Here is a 15,363-nt window from a genome sequence, read left to right on the forward strand (position 1 = left end):
GAGGTAGGTTGTAGCCATTCCTCCCTGCGTTGTCACTACCCTTACTTAGTTTTCAAGGTTTTTTTTGAAAGTTATTGTTCATCAATATCTTTTATAAGGTTGTTCTATGCAAAATCGATCTTTCATTGACGGGTGTCCGCAGGAGAACTCCGCTTGGCTTTCGTGTGACCGGCTCCGCCTTGAAACTTTTCTGCATAAAACAATTGCCAGATCTTTTTCTTTTTCGGGATAGTTTTTTTTCCACTGGGGTTGTTTGGCATTCCAGATTTTGAGGTTAGGCTCCTTTAGGATGGACCTAGGTCAGCCATCCAATGCCCCCGTAGGGGGTAGTCGTGACGGACCATCCATGAAAAAGAAGAAACGCTGAATTTGTGTTGGCCCATACGACCACAGCAACGACCCTTGCCTTCTTCAATCCATTCCTAATCAGGAGGGTTTTTGATGGATGGTCTTGGCATGTTGAAACGATCAGGAAACTGGTTAGTCGACGAAACCGGTGGCGGAACTACTTACGTTGAAGTTCCATATTCATGACGTGGTCTCGATACCCGTTGCCATGAATTCATGCAGGGGAGTCATCCACTGCACTGATGTCATGGATATGTCAGAGGACGACATTGTGAAGGAACTAACAAACGAGGACGTTATCGCTGCCTGGCTCATCACCAAAGTTATCAATGGCCAACGGCGTAGAACTCCCCTGATTAACCTAACCTGCGGGAGAGCTCGGCTACCGGACAATATCTCTATTGGTTACATGTGATGTCAAGTTCATTCCGAATCCCTTACGTTGCTTTAAATGCCAGGAATTTGGCCGCCTCTTAAAGCGTTGCACTCTTTCTGCCAAATGTGGGAGGGAAGTGTGCTAAGTAGGGTCATATCGCTGAGGATTGTATGGCTAATAGGATGTTGTGTGTTAACTGCGATGGCAACCACCCAAGTTGGGACCGGGCCTGTCCCCGGTTCCAGTTTGAGAAGGCTGTCTGTGCAGTCAAGACACAAAATAACGTCTCTTATGATGAGGGTAGGAGTAGGGTTAAGGAGTCTCGTGAAACCTCTAAACATAATGAATCCTACGCGTCGGCTTTGAAATGTAATCCGGTTATGCGAACAATCTCGACACACTCCTTGTGACACCCCGATCGTCAGTTCCAAATATCCAGCTCCATTCAACCCTACACCTACACCTAATCCTCCAACCACAGTCCAGAACAAATCCTATGCCAATACCACATCCTCATTCCGTCCTACAGGAAGGTAAAAGAACAAAACTAACTCATATTAAAACCAAGACTAAACTTGGAATAAAATTACGTGTCGTCATTGTTCCGGTATCTCCAACTAGGAGGCCTGTGGTTCACAGGTCTTCTTCGTTGGAGGACATAAACTTAGTGGATGCCAGATAATCCACATCTAGGGACCATGTATGGTCGCCTCGGGACTCGCCCAAGTCTCGACATAAACGGGCTAAGAAACCTGGTCGGTTAAATAACTCATATGCCAACACGTTCAGTATAATACATTGGAATTGTAGTGTATAGGCCTTAGGCAAAAGCAAGCACAACTACAAATGTTGCTTGCACTGTATAGGCCAGCCGTGATTTGTTTACAAGAGAAACTTCTAAACGGCACAGCCGAAGATTGTTCTGTTGTAGATAGTTAACACTCGTATAGAAGAGACGAGAATCGTGGGGTAGCTATCTATGTACACCAGAATTTGCCTCATACGCGAGTGACTTTAAAACCTAACCTAGACGTTGGCGTATGTAGAATGAAATTTAATGGTACATACCTGGCCATATGTTGGATATATTGCTCCAGTTCAAACGCACTTGATAATGATGAGTCAAATTGGCTTGTTAATCAATACCTAACCGTAAAGTAGTTTTAGGGGACTTCAATATTCATCATTATCAGTGGGGAAGTATCCGGGCAGACGCCAGGGAGGAACAAATGGTTGATTATATAATCAATGCCAACCTCACTCTTCTGAACGATGATAGTGGAACTCGTGTAGATCACCGGACTGGCAATATCTCGGCAATTGATTTATCCTCGTCATAGCCAGATATACTTACTAGATTAGTACAAGAAAAAATCTGATTTAACATTGTCAGTGTACTCTGGGGCAACTCGAGTAATATTGACAAATTGATGGTCGTTCTCAGAGAAACAGAATTGATCCAGATGACGTAAGGTGGTTCGTTGGTGGTTCTCTGTGGAGGGTTTGGCTTTGGTGTGAGGCTCCTCCTACTACTTGGGCTGGTCGCATGGTAGGTGGACATGTCGACACATTAAACGGTCGGCCTTGAGGGGACGTGGTGGTTATTTTCCGGGGCAGCTGCGCCCTGGGGTTGAGCTGGCGGTCCTCCAAATGAATAATCCTCATCTATGTGCATGACGTGGTGGAGGACTATCTTTCGTCTGTCCTATTACTTCGCACTCTTGGGTAAACTGCAACTGTGGCTGCTGTGCCGACTGGGCTGTTTGCTGCCACGTTGGCTCAATACCCACAAAATCTTTTTTTCCCATTATTTCTAATTACAGTTCATCTTTATCATATGATTATAATTTCTCTATCTTTTTCTATTTTTTATTAAAAAAGGTATTTAGGTGTGACTTAAATCACATACTAGATAGGATTACAGGTCCTAATGACCTTCCTCAAAGGTCGATGGCCGTAAATACCAACAAACAACATACGTAGTCTGCCGGCTTCGTGGTCTCCACTTGGAGTTGATTGCTCCATAAAAAAGAGGTTTTATTTATAGCCAGGTTAATGAGTCATGGGAGACCATTGGCTGTAACCACTGGTGAATGACTGGTCAACTGTAGGTGAACATGGTGGAAGTGTGGACAACTCTGTAGTTCCTACAGCAAGAAAAATGTTGATTAAAGTACTTCGTCTGAAACTTTGGTTAATATTACGATTCGTTCAGGCAACAGCTTTTAATTGTTCACAGTCTTATGAAACGTCTGACTCCGCCAAATAGGTTATTACAGTTATATGGTTGTTTTCCCTAATTGCCAGTTTAGCTCAAAGTGGGAATAATAACTACCTACCTTTTGTATTTGCAGTATACAAGCAATAAGAGACTAGTTTTTGAAGCTCCTTTTACTGGTAAATGATAACATACAATTGCATCTTGTTTACCCTAACGTTTCACAGATCAAGAATTGTAAGGATAACATTGTTAGTGAGAGGTTTTTGTCCTCGCAGTTGTCACCTATTTTTAGCATATATTTAAAGATGGATGATAATAGATTAGCCTATAATGTACCCATGACCTTACATCTATCTTGCACACTGGTAGATGTTATATATAACATGTCGTAAGTCAGCTTAATAGAAAAATATGCCTTAATGTATTCAAGCTGAAATGGAAATTAAGACACAATTCATTTCCAGACTTCCAGTCAAACAACGGGTTGGATATGATCTTCGGACCACTGTCGAGGACCACGTCACCCTCAGTCGAGGACCACGTCACCCTTAGTCGAGGACCACGTCACCCACAGTCGCCCGCTGACCTCGCAAGAAGGAGAGAGGAAGCCGTCATAACAGCACTCAAGTGTCTTGCCTCAAGGAGGATGGTACCTCCTTCCACGTGTAAGTTTGATAGGGGGTAAACCTTCGTCGAGTCAAGGAGGGTGGTACCTCCTTCACGTGTAAGTTTGATAGTGGGGTAAACCTTCGTCGAGTCAAGGAGGGTGGTACCTCCTTCACTTGTAAGCTTGATAGTGGGGTAAACCTTCGTCGAGTCAGAGGGTGGTACCTCCTTCACGTGTAAGTTTCACAGGGGGGTAAGCCTTCGTCGAGTCGAGGCGTGAACCATCGACATAAATGATTAACATGACGGTATGTGGCAGACTGGGACCCCCCCTGTGACTTTTGTCAAGATAGGGAGCATTTGGTTCCTCATGGAGCGCTATACTCTCATGGTATTGTTAGCCGAGAGGCCATAATTTTGTGTCGGAGAGTGAGCTGCCATAGCACCCTAGGGAGGGGGAGAGAGAGAGAGAGACATTAAACCCGGCGCGTGGCAGTAAGACTGTTGCGTGTTAGCGAATGACTCGCTCGTTATGTGTCATGGGTCTTCGCCTGTCTTGGAGTGATCCGCCGCCGTGTATTAGGAAGGGACGTGCCAACGCGCCAGGATATGAGGTGCAGACCCATGTCAGTTGGTGAGATCATTTGAAACTGAACGGCTTTGATTTTAGAGGACGATATGTCAGATATGTCGGGCGTTGTTGTTTGTCATTGTTGAAGGGGGGGGGGGGGAGAGAACCTCTCGTCGTGTGCCAGAGAACAACAGACCGCCGTGGTAAACTATCGTACATCGGGGCATGAGCCCACGACATGTGGTCGAATCGAAGCCGCTGACTTCTGTCAGGGAGTGAGTAGCGTTCCTCCACCGTCAGATAGGAAGCCGCCCTTGTGTGCCAGGGAGTTAGTGGGAACAGTGTGTCCTAGAGTGAGGTCCCAACATGTGCTAGAGAAAGAGCCAGAGAATCTGTCAGTGTGAGCAGCCATTCTTTGCCACGGTAGTTTGTTAGGAAGTGAGCAGCGGTTTTGTGTTGTCGCCACTGTAGTAGTGTGATGTAGGAAGCCAGTCTTGTGCATCAGGGAGTTAGTCGTGTATTGTGTCATGGTGTGAACTACCCACGTATGTTACAGACAAAACCACCGACGTGTTTTTGCCTCTGAAGAGTGTGTGTCAGGCAGGAAGTAATCGTAACGGAGTTAGGCCATGTAGTGTATCTGGCAGTGAGCTACCGATGTGTATCAGACACGAGGCCACCGACGTCCATCAGGGAGTGAACAGTGTTTTTAGTGTGTCAAGTAGGAAGCCATACCGTTGCGTGTCAGAGAGAGAGAGAATCCAATTTGGTTTGCCATGAAGTGAGCTACCGACACACGTGTGTTAGAGACGAAGCTCATCGATGACTGTTGGAGAGTGAGCTAAGTTTTTGAGTTCGTCGAAGTAACGTGTGTTGAAGTAAGCTACCGACGTGTATCACAGACTGAGCCACCGACGTCAGTCGAGAGTGAGTAACGCTTTCTTTTCACATTTGTAGTGTGTAAGGCAGGAAGCCGCAATGTATGTATAAACGAATTAGTCGAAGTAGATTGTATAGGAATGAACCAACGACGCCAAACTAAAGCGTCCCTTTAGGACATTTGTTATAGCTTATGCCAGACGACTATTTTCCACTTGCATGGTTTATGGGTCGTCAAAGTAAAGCTTTACATTCAGTCTTTTATTTAGGCTAACGGTAGACTGTTTTATATAGGTTTTGTGGGACACATATGTGAGTCGTCGAATTAAAGTTTTATTTGAGGAAATTTCCTCTGGCTAACACTTGTGCATGCTACATGGGTCATCAAAGAAAAGCTGCATGTTGGTGACTTTACTCTGGCTTCGCCAGACAATTTCATTTTGCTGTTGAGGGCAACAGAGGCAATCAAAGTAAAGCCTTACTCTAGAGTTTATGCTGAACAATGCCAAACGATATTTGGCAGCTCTATCGAGCTTCACAGGTCATCAAAATAAGCTTCACTTTGGGAATTATATATTTTTGGTCCATGACTGGCGATTATATTTAGCTTTTAGGGAGTGATATGAGCTTAAGGTATTAGTCGGGAGGTTTTGTGTTAGGGAGCGAGTTGCCGTAGTCTCCCAAGGAGAGAGCCACTGCAGGGGGTGGTGGTGGGTGACACCTAGCTGTCAGGGAGTGAATCGCCGGCATGTGTCGGGCTTCATTGTCAGTCTTGGAGTGCGCTGACGTCCTGTGCCAGCAGGAAACGGACCAACACGCGCCAGGCTGTGAGATGCTGACGTATGTCAGCTGGTGAGACATCATTGGAAAAAGCGGCTCTGATGTTACAGTCGTTCTTGTTTAACAGGGAGGGAATACCCTTACGTTTCTCAGAGAACAAGCCGTCGTAGTGCACTGTCGTACGTCAAGACGTACGTACATATATATATATATACTTGTTAACAAGATGCCTTGATTAGAGAATTCAGGTGCCCCTGCTGCCTCGGCCACCGTAGAAAAAATAAATCTATCACAACAGTTCGCATACGTGTCTTGGAAATTCCCGTCGACAAAGGTTGTTCTGGGAAATACCACATTAAAAGCAGGACGAGCATATTGCTCATGTTTTAGTCTGGTCTGTTGACACACTTCTGTTGATTCTGTGTCCATTTATTATTATTACACTTTAGGGAAGTACTATAAATACATATGGGGTCATTGAAAACCATCGGCGAAATTCCATTTTCTATGTCGAGTGTGGTAAATGGTGATATAGGTTAGTGGTCCTGGGTATGGCCGTCCTCAGAAATGTACTATCTATAATCGCGATAAAAATATATTTCCATCGTCGAGGACAAAATGTATTCTTAAGATCACATTTTGTCTCAGTCGTGGTTTATCGTAAAAAGACAAACAAGTAAAACATTGTTTAGAAATTGACTGACGTCAGAAGAGTCGGAATGTATTATAAACGTGGACGACGTCTCAATCCGAATTGTTACATTGACTCTGACTTGGACGGACTGACATTCAAAATATATACTTTATTATAGAGCAAAAGAAATTTTCCTACATAAACGTTTAGTAACACACGCATGTATCACGAGTACATAGAGTATTAGTAAGTGTATAGTCAAAAATGAATGTTACAAAACGATAAAAGGCCATGCAAGTCATTTCATTGGATTGAGACAACGCCTTGCCATACAATAAAGCCCCGCTTCTGCTTCGAGATGCCACACGAGCGCGGTCATTCCGAAACCGAAGATTACTATGTTTCTGGTTCATACGCTCATTTCCTGGGTTGTTGTGGTGAGTGACAATATCGTGTTGAGGGTTCCGGGAAGTGTAGTGGTGGAGGAGACTTCAGGAGACTAGAGAAGAGGTAAGGTACTGGTCAATGAGATACTCGGGGTAAAACCCAATTTGCTGACATAAGTCTTGTGGTGGTGGAAAGGTGAGGATATGTGGCCACAGGTGTCAGGTCTCCGGCTCGGTAGCTGCCAGCTGGCTTCGTGCTCCCGGCTCTGGAGTTGAATGATTTTTGTATAAACAAAGTTCTTAATTCTAGCCAGGTATGAGTAACATTTGGAGATTAATGGTTGTAACCAATGTAGAGTGAGTGATGAACTAGAGTTAGGTGTACTTAGTATAATTAGCACAGCTAGAAAATGTAGAAAACCTATGAACTCTGTAGACAGACACTTCGAAGTATATTACTGTTCACTCATATGACAGCTAATGATTATTCATCCTGGAATGTGTAACCCGCCATTCACATTATTACAGTTAACATGGTTTTGGTTAATTGGCGGTTTAGCTCATTTGAAAAACTTTTTTTTAACTCTTTTAGATTTCCAACATACAAACATTAACAGACCACCGGGTCCTTTTGAAGCTTCATGTTTCCAGTGAAAGAAATTAGAAATCTGCTGTAATACTTCGCCCCACTGCCAAATATCCCTTATACGTGGCCACTTCATGCGTTCTCACACCAGCAGACCACAAAAATAATGGTACATTTCCATTATGATCATGTACTTCTGGGGATGTTAGGTAAGATTTTCATAGGCTGTGGTCGGCTTTGCGGGGAGTTACTGCACTGGGTCACAGTGAGGTAGGCTAGAATAAGCGGGTGAGTGGTGGCTTCGGTACTGGATCATTGTGACGTAGGGTAGCTTCGGTCAGCCACGAAGCGATGGCTAGTATACTGGATCACGGTGAGGTGGCCCAGAAATAGGCGATGAGAGTTGTGGCTACTTTACTGAGTTATGGTGAGGTAGGCTAGGGTCGCCTGGCCGGGTAGTGGCAGCTCGTCTACTGTATCACGGTGTAGTACGCTAGGGTCGGCTGGCCAGGGAGTGGCAGCTCGTCTACTGGATCGCGCTGAGGTAGGCAAAGGTCTGCTGGCCAGGTAGCGGCAGCTTGTCTACTGGATCGAGTTGAGGTAGGCTATTGTCGGCTGGCCAGAGAGCGGCAGCTTGCCTACTGGATCGCGGTGAGGTAGGCTAGGGTCAGCTGGCTAGGGAGCGGCAGCTTGTCTACTGGATCTCGGTGAGGTACGCTACGGTCGGCTGGCCATGGAGTGGCAGCTCGTCTACTGGATCGCGTTGTGGTAGTCAAGAGTCGGCTGGCCATGGAGTGGAAGCTTGTCTACTGGATCACGTTGAGGTAGGCAAGTGTCGGCTGACCAGGGAGCGGCAGCTTGTGTACTGGATCGTGTTGAGGTAGGCAAGGGTCGGCTGGCCAGGGAGTGGCAGGTTATCTACTGGATCGCATTTATGTAGGCAAGGGTCGGCTGGCTAGGGAGCGGCAGCTTGTCTACTGGATCGCGGTGAGGTAGGCTACGGACGGCTGGCCATGGAATGCCAGCTCGTCTACTGAATCGCGGTGTGGTAGGCAAGAGTCGGCTAGCCATGGAGTGGCAGCTTGTCTACTGGATCGCGTTGAGGTAGGCAAGTGTCGGCTGGCCAGGGTGCGGCAGCTTGTGTACTGGATTGTGTTGAGGTAGGCTAGGGTCGGCTGGCCAGGGAGTGGCAGCTTGTCTACTGGATCGTGTTGAGGTAGGCAAGGGTCGGCTGGCCAGGGAGTGGCAGGTTATCTACTGGATCGCATTTATGTAGGCAAGGGTCGGCTGGCTAGGGAGCGGCAGCTTGTCTCCTGGATCACGGTGAGGTAGGCTACTGTCGGCTGGCCAGGTAGTGGCAGCTCGTCTACTGGATCGCGGTGTGGTAGGCAAGAGTCGGCTGGCCATGGAGTGGCAGCTTGTCTACTGGATCGCGTTGAGGTAGGCAAGGGTCAGCTGGCCAGGGAGCGGCAGCTTGTCTACTGGATCGCGGTGAGGTAGGCTAAGGTCGACTGGCCAGGGAGTGGCACCTCGTCTACTGGATCGAGTTGAGGTAGGCTATTGTAGGCTGGCCAGAGAGCGGCAGCTTGCCTACTGGATCGCGGTGAGGTAGGCTAGGGTCAGCTGGCTAGGGAGCGGCAGCTTGTCTACTGGATCTCGGTGAGGTAGGCTACGGTCGGCTGGCCATGGAGTGGCAGCTCGTCTACTGGATCGCGGTGTGGTAGGCAAGAGTCGGCTGGCCATGGAGTGGCAGCTTGTCTACTGGATCGCGTTGAGGTAGGCAAGTGTCGGCTGGCCAGGGAGCGGCAGCTTGTGTACTGGATTGTGTAGAGGTAGGCTAGGGTCGGCTGGCCAGGGAGTGGCAGCTTGTCTACTGGATCGTGTTGAGGTAGGCAAGGATTGGTTGGCCAGGGAGCGGCAGCTTGTGTCCTGGATCACGGTGAGGTAGGCTAGGGTCGGCTGGCCAGGTAGTGGCAGCTCGTCTACTGGATCGCGGTGTGGTATGCAAGAGTCGGCTGGCCATGGAGTGGCAGCTTGTCTACTGGATCGCGTTGAGGTAGGCAAGTGTCGGCTGGCCAGGGAGCGGCAGCTTGTGTACTGGATCGTGTTGAGGTAGGCAAGGGTCGGCTGGACAGGGAGTGGCAGGTTATCTACTGGATCGCATTTATGTAGGCAAGGGTCGGCTGGCTAGGGAGCGGCAGCTTGTCTACTGGATCGCGGTGAGGTAGGCTACGGTCGGCTGGCCATGGAGTGCCAGCTCGTCTACTGGATCGCGGTGTGGTAGGCAAGAGTCGGCTGGCCATGGAGTGGCAGCTTGTCTACTGGATCGCGTTGAGGTAGGCAAGTGTCGGCTGGCCAGGGAGCGGCAGCTTGTGTACTGGATTTTGTTGAGGTAGGCTAGGGTCGGCTCGCCAGGGAGCGGCAGCTTGTGTACTGGATTGTGTTGAGGTAGGCTAGGGTCGGCTGGCCAGGGAGTGGCAGCTTGTCTACTGGATCGTGTCGAGGTAGGCAAGGATTGGTTGGCCAGGGAGCGGCAGCTCGTCTACTGGATCGCGGTGTGGTAGGCAAGAGTCGGCTGGCCATGGAGTGGCAGCTTGTCTACTGGATCGCGTTGAGGTAGGCAAGTGTCGGCTGGCCAGGGAGCGGCAGCTTGTGTACTGGATCGTGTTGAGTTAGGCAAGGGTCGGCTGGCCAGGGAGTGGCAGGTTATCTACTGGATAGCATTTATGTAGGCAAGGGTCGGCTGGCTAGGGATCGGCAGCTTGTCTACTGGATCGCGGTGAGGTAGGCTACGGTCGGCTGGCCATGGAGTGCCAGCTCGTCTACTGGATCGCGGTGTGGTAGGCAAGAGTCGGCTGGCCATGGAGTGGCAGCTTGTCTACTGGATCGCGTTGAGGTAGGCAAGTGTCGGCTGGCCAGGGAGCGGCAGCTTGTGTACTGGCTTGTGTTGAGGTAGGCTAGGGTCGGCTGGCCAGGGAGCGGCAGCTTGTCTACTGGATCGTGTTGAGGTAGGCTAGGGTCTGCTGGCCAGGGAGTGGCAGGTTATCTACTGGATCGCATTGATGTAGGCAAGGGTCGGCTGGCTAGGGAGCGGCAGCTTGTCTACTGGATCGCGGTGAGGTAGGCTAAGGTCGACTGGCCAGGGAGTGGCAGCTCGTCTATTGGATCGCGTTGAGGTAGGCTAGGGTCGGCTGGCCAGGGAGCGGCAGCTTGTCTCCTGGATCACGGTGAGGTAGGCTAGGGTCGGCTGGCCAGGGAGTGGCAGCTCGTCTACTGGATCGCGGTGTGGTAGGCAAGAGTCGGCTGGCCATGGAGTGGCAGCTTGTCTACTGGATCGCGTGTAGGTAGGCAAGTGTCGGCTGGCCAGGGAGCGGCAGCTTATGTACTGGATTGTGTTGAGGTAGGCTAGGGTCGGCTGGCCAGGGAGTGGCAGCTTGTCTACTGGATCGTGTTGAGGTAGGCAAGGATTGGTTGGCCAGGGAGCGGCAGCTTGTCTCCTGGATCACGGTGAGGTAGGCTAGGGTCGGCTGGCCAGGTAGTGGCAGCTCGTCTACTGGATCGCGGTGTGGTAGGCAAGAGTCGGCTGGTCATGGAGTGGCAGCTTGTCTACTGGATCGCGTTGAGGTAGGCAAGTGTCGGCTGGCCAGGGAGCGGCAGCTTGTGTACTGGATCGTGTTGAGGTAGGCAAGGGTCGGCTGGCCAGGGAGTGGCAGGTTATCTATTGGATCGCATTTATGTAGGCAAGGGTCGGCTGGCTAGGGATCGGCAGCTTGTCTACTGGATCGCGGTGAGGTAGGCTACGGTCGGCTGGCCATGGAGTGCCAGCTCGTCTACTGGATCGCGGTGTGGTAGGCAAGAGTCAGCTGGCCATGGAGTGGCAGCTTGTCTACTGGATCGCGTTGAGGTAGGCAAGTGTCGGCTGGCAAGGGAGCGGCAGCTTGTGTACTGCATTGTGTTGAGGTAGGCTTGGGTCGGCTGGCCAGGAAGCGGCAGCTTGTCTACTGGATCGTGTTGAGGTAGGCTAGGGTCTGCTGGCCAGGGAGTGGCAGGTTATCTACTGGATCGCATTGATGTAGGCAAGGGTCAGCTGGCCAGGGAGCGGCAGCTTGTCTACTGGATCGCGGTGAGGTAGGCTAAGGTCGACTGGCCAGGGAGTGGCAGCTCGTCTATTGGATCGCGTTGAGGTAGGCTAGGGTCGGCTGGCCAGGGAGCGGCAGCTTGTCTCCTGGATCACGGTGAGGTAGGCTAGGGTCGGCTGGCCAGGGAGTGGCAGCTCGTCTACTGGATCGTGTTGAGGTAGGCTAGGGTCGGCTGGCCAGGGTGTGGCAGCTCGTCTACTGCATAGAGTTGAGGTAGGCTATTGTCGGCTGGCCAGAGAGCGGCAGCTTGACTACTGGATCGCGTGAGGTAGGCTAGGGTCAGCTGGCTAGGGAGCGGCAGCTTGTCCTACTGGATCTCGGTGAGGTAGTCTACGTCGGCTGGCCATGGAGTGGCAGCTCGTCTACTGGATCGCGGGTGTGGTAGGCAAGAGTCGGCTGGCCATGGACTGGCAGCTTGTCTACTGGATCGCGTTGAGGTAGGCAAGTGTCGGCTGGCCAGGGAGCGGCAGCTTGTGTACTGGATTGCGTTGAGGTAGGGTAGGGTCTGCTATCCAGGGAGTGGCAACTCGTCTACTGGATCATGTTGAGGTAGGCAAGGGTCGGCTGGCCAGGGAGCGGCAGCTTGTCTACTGGATCGCGGTGTGGTAGGCAAGGGTCGGCTGGCCAGGGAGTGGCAGTTCGTCTAGTGGATCGCGTGAGGTAGGCAAGTGTCGGCTGGCCAGGGAGCGGCAGCTAGTCTATTGGATCGCGGTGAGGTAGGCTAGGGTCAGCTGGCCAGGGAGCGGCATCTTGTCTACTGGATCGCTGTGAGGTAGGCTTGGTCGGCTGGCCAGGGAGTGGCAGCTTGTCTACTGGATCGCGGTGAGGTAGGCTAGGGTCGGCTGGCCAGGAAGCGGAAGCTTGTCTAGTGGATCGCTTTGAGGTAGGCAAGTATTGGTTGGCCAGGGAGCGGCAGCTTGTCTCCTGGATCACGGTGAGGTAGGCTAGGGTCGGCTGGCCAGGGAGTGGCAGCTCGTCTACTGGATCGCGTTGAGGTAGGCTAGGGTCGGCTGGCCAGGGTGTGGCAGCTCGTCTACTGGATCGCGGTGTGGTAGGCAAGAGTCGGCTGGCCATGGACTGGCAGCTTGTCTACTAGATCGCGTTGAGGTAGGCAAGTGTCGGCTGGCCAGGGAGCGGCAGCTTGTGTACTGGATGCGTTGAGGTAGCAAGAGTCTGCTGGCCATGGGAGCGGCCAGCTTGTCTACTGATCGCGCGTTTGGAGGTAGGCAAGTAGTGTCGGCTGGCCAGGGAGCGGCAGTTGTGTTACTGGATTGTGTTTGAGGTAGGCTAGGGTCGGCTGGCCAGGGAGCGGCAGCTTGTCTACTGGATTTCGTGTTTGAGGTAAGGCTGGTCTGCGGGCCAGGGAGTGGCAGGTTATCTACTGGCTCGCATTGATGTAGGCAAGGGTCAGCTGGCCAGGGAGCGGCAGCTGGTCTACTGGATTCGCGGGTGAGGTAGGCTAAGGTCGACTGGACCAGGGCAGTGGCAGTCGTCCTATTGGATCGCTGTTGAGGTTGGCTAGGGTCGGTGCCAGGGTAGCGGCAGATGTCTCCTGGATCACGGTGAGGTAGGCTAAGGTCGGCTGGACAGGTAGTGGCAGCTCGTCTACTGGATCGCGTTGAGGTAGGCTAAGGTCGGACTGGCCAGGGTGTGGCAGCTCGTCTACTGGATCGAGTTGAGGTAGGGCTATTGTAGGCTGGCCAGAGAGCGGCAGCTTGCCTACTGGATCGCGGTGAGGTAGGCTAGGGTCAGCTGGCTAGGGAGCGGCACTTGTCTACTGGATCTCGGTGAGGTAAGCTTACGGTCGGCTGGCCATGGAGGTGGCAGCTCGTCTACTGGATCGCGTTGTGGTAGTCAAGAGTCGGCTGGCCATGGAGTGGCAGCTTGTCTACTGGATCGCGTTTGAGGTAGGCAAGTGTCGGCTGCCAGGGAGCGGCAGCTTGTGTACTGGATTGTGTTGAGGTAGGCAAGGGTCGGCTGCCATGGGAGTGGCAGGCTTTTCTACTGGATCGCATTTATGTAGGCAAGGATGGTGGCCTAGGGAGCGGCAGCTTGTCTCCTGGATCAGCGGTGAGGTAGGCTAGGTCGGCTGGCCAGGAGTGCAGCTCGTCTACAGGATCGCGGTGTGGTAGGCAAGAGTCGGCTGGCCATTGAGTGGCAGCTTGTATACTGGATCGCGTTGAGGTAGGCAAGTGTCGCTGGCCAGGGAGCGGCAGCTTGTCTACTGGATCGTGTTGAGGTAGGCTAGGGTCGGCTGTCCAGGGAGTGGCAGGTTATCTACTGGATCGCATTGATGTAGGCAAGGGTCAGGCTGGCCAGGGAGCGGCAGCTTGTCTACTAGATCGCGGTGAGGTAGGCTAAGGTCGACTGGCCAGGGAGTGGCAGCTCGTCTACTGGATCGAGTTCAGGTAAGCTATAGTAGGCTGGCCAGGAGCGGCAGCTTGCTTACTGGATCGCGGTGAGGTAGGCTAGGGTCAGCTGGCTAGGGAGCGGCAGCTTGTCTACTGATCTCGGTGAGGTAGGCTACGGTCGGCTGGCCATGGAGTGGCAGCTCGTCTACTGGATCGCGGTGTGGTAGGCAAGAGTCGGCTGGCCATGGAGTGGCAGCTTGTCTACTGGATCGTGTTGAGGTAGGCAAGTGTCGGCTGGCTAGGGAGGGCAGCTTGTCTACTGGATCGCGGTGAGGTAGGCTAGGGTCGGCTGGCCAGGAGGGCAGCTTGTCTACTGGATCGCGTTGAGGTAGGCTAGGTGTCGGCTGGCCAGGGAGGGCAGCTTGTCTACTGGAATCGGTGAGGTAGGCTAGGGTCGTGTGGCCAGGAAGCGGCAGCTTGTCTACTGGATCGCTTAGGTAGGCAGGGTTGCTGGCCCAGGGAGCGGCAGCTTGTCTACTGGATCGCGGGGAGGTAGGCTAGGGGCGGCTGGCCAGGGTGGCAGTTGTCTATGGATCGGTTTTGAGGGAGGCAATGTCGGTTGGCCAGGGAGGGCACTTGTCTACTGGATCCCGGGGAAAGGGAGGCTAAGGTCGCTGGCCAGAAAGGGCAGCTTGTCTACTGGATCGCGTGAGGTAGGCTAGGTCGCTGGCTGGGAGTGGCAGCTGTCTACTGGATCGCGTGGAGGTAGGCTAGGTCGGGGCCAGGAGGGAGCTGTACTGATCGGTGAGGTAGGCTAGGTCGGGTGGCTAGGGAAGTTTCTATGGATGGGTTAGGGGGAAGGTCGGTGGCCAGGGGGCGGCAGCTTGTCTACTGGATCGCGGTGAGGTAGGCAAAGGTCGGCTGGCCGGAGTGGCAGCTTGTCTACTGGATCGGGTTGAGGTAGGCAAGGGTCGGGTGGCCAGGGGGGGCAGCTTGTCTACTGGATTTGCGTTGAGGTAGGCTAGGGTCCGCTGGCCAGGGAGGGCAGCTTTTTTACTGGATCGTGTTGAGGTTTGGCTAGGTCGGTGGCCAGGGAGCGGCAGCTTGTTACTGGATCGGTGAGGTAGGCTAGGGTCGGCTGGCCAGGAGGGTGGCAGCTCGCTACTGGGTCACTGTGAGGGAGGCCCAAGGGGCGCTAGCCAGGGGGTTTCAGCTTCTCTCTGGACGCGGGGAAGGGGATTTTAGGGCGGGTGGGGTTGGGAGTGGCCAAGTCGTCTTTCTGGATCCCCCGTTGGGGGTAGCCTGGGCGGGTGGGGTAGTGAGCGGCAACTTGTCCCACTGGATCCCCTGGTGAGGTAGGCTTTGGGTCGGCTGGCCATGGACGGCAGCCTTTTCTACTGGGTCGCGGGGAGTAGGGTAGGGTCGGCTGCCCCTGGTGTAGCAGCTCGTCTACTGGGTCGAGTTGAGGTAGGCTAGGGTCGGGAGC

The 15,363-nt window shown here is 52.4% G+C and overlaps 1 protein-coding gene across 1 annotated transcript in view; it reads left to right on the forward strand.

Annotated features, from left to right (window-relative positions):
- LOC139767395 (uncharacterized) overlaps window positions 1-15,363 on the forward strand; it is a 743,720-nt gene that overhangs the window by 24,078 nt on the left and 704,279 nt on the right. Inside the window, exon 2 of the mRNA XM_071696732.1 lies at window positions 3,410-3,610. Within this exon, the coding sequence (XP_071552833.1) occupies window positions 3,436-3,610 (175 nt within the window). The 5' untranslated portion in view covers window positions 3,410-3,435. The remainder of the gene's footprint in view (window positions 1-3,409; window positions 3,611-15,363) is intronic.

The sequence above is a fragment of the Panulirus ornatus genome, chromosome 61 (genome assembly GCF_036320965.1).
Source record: "Panulirus ornatus isolate Po-2019 chromosome 61, ASM3632096v1, whole genome shotgun sequence".
In the NCBI taxonomy this organism is placed as follows: Eukaryota; Metazoa; Arthropoda; class Malacostraca; order Decapoda; family Palinuridae; genus Panulirus; species Panulirus ornatus.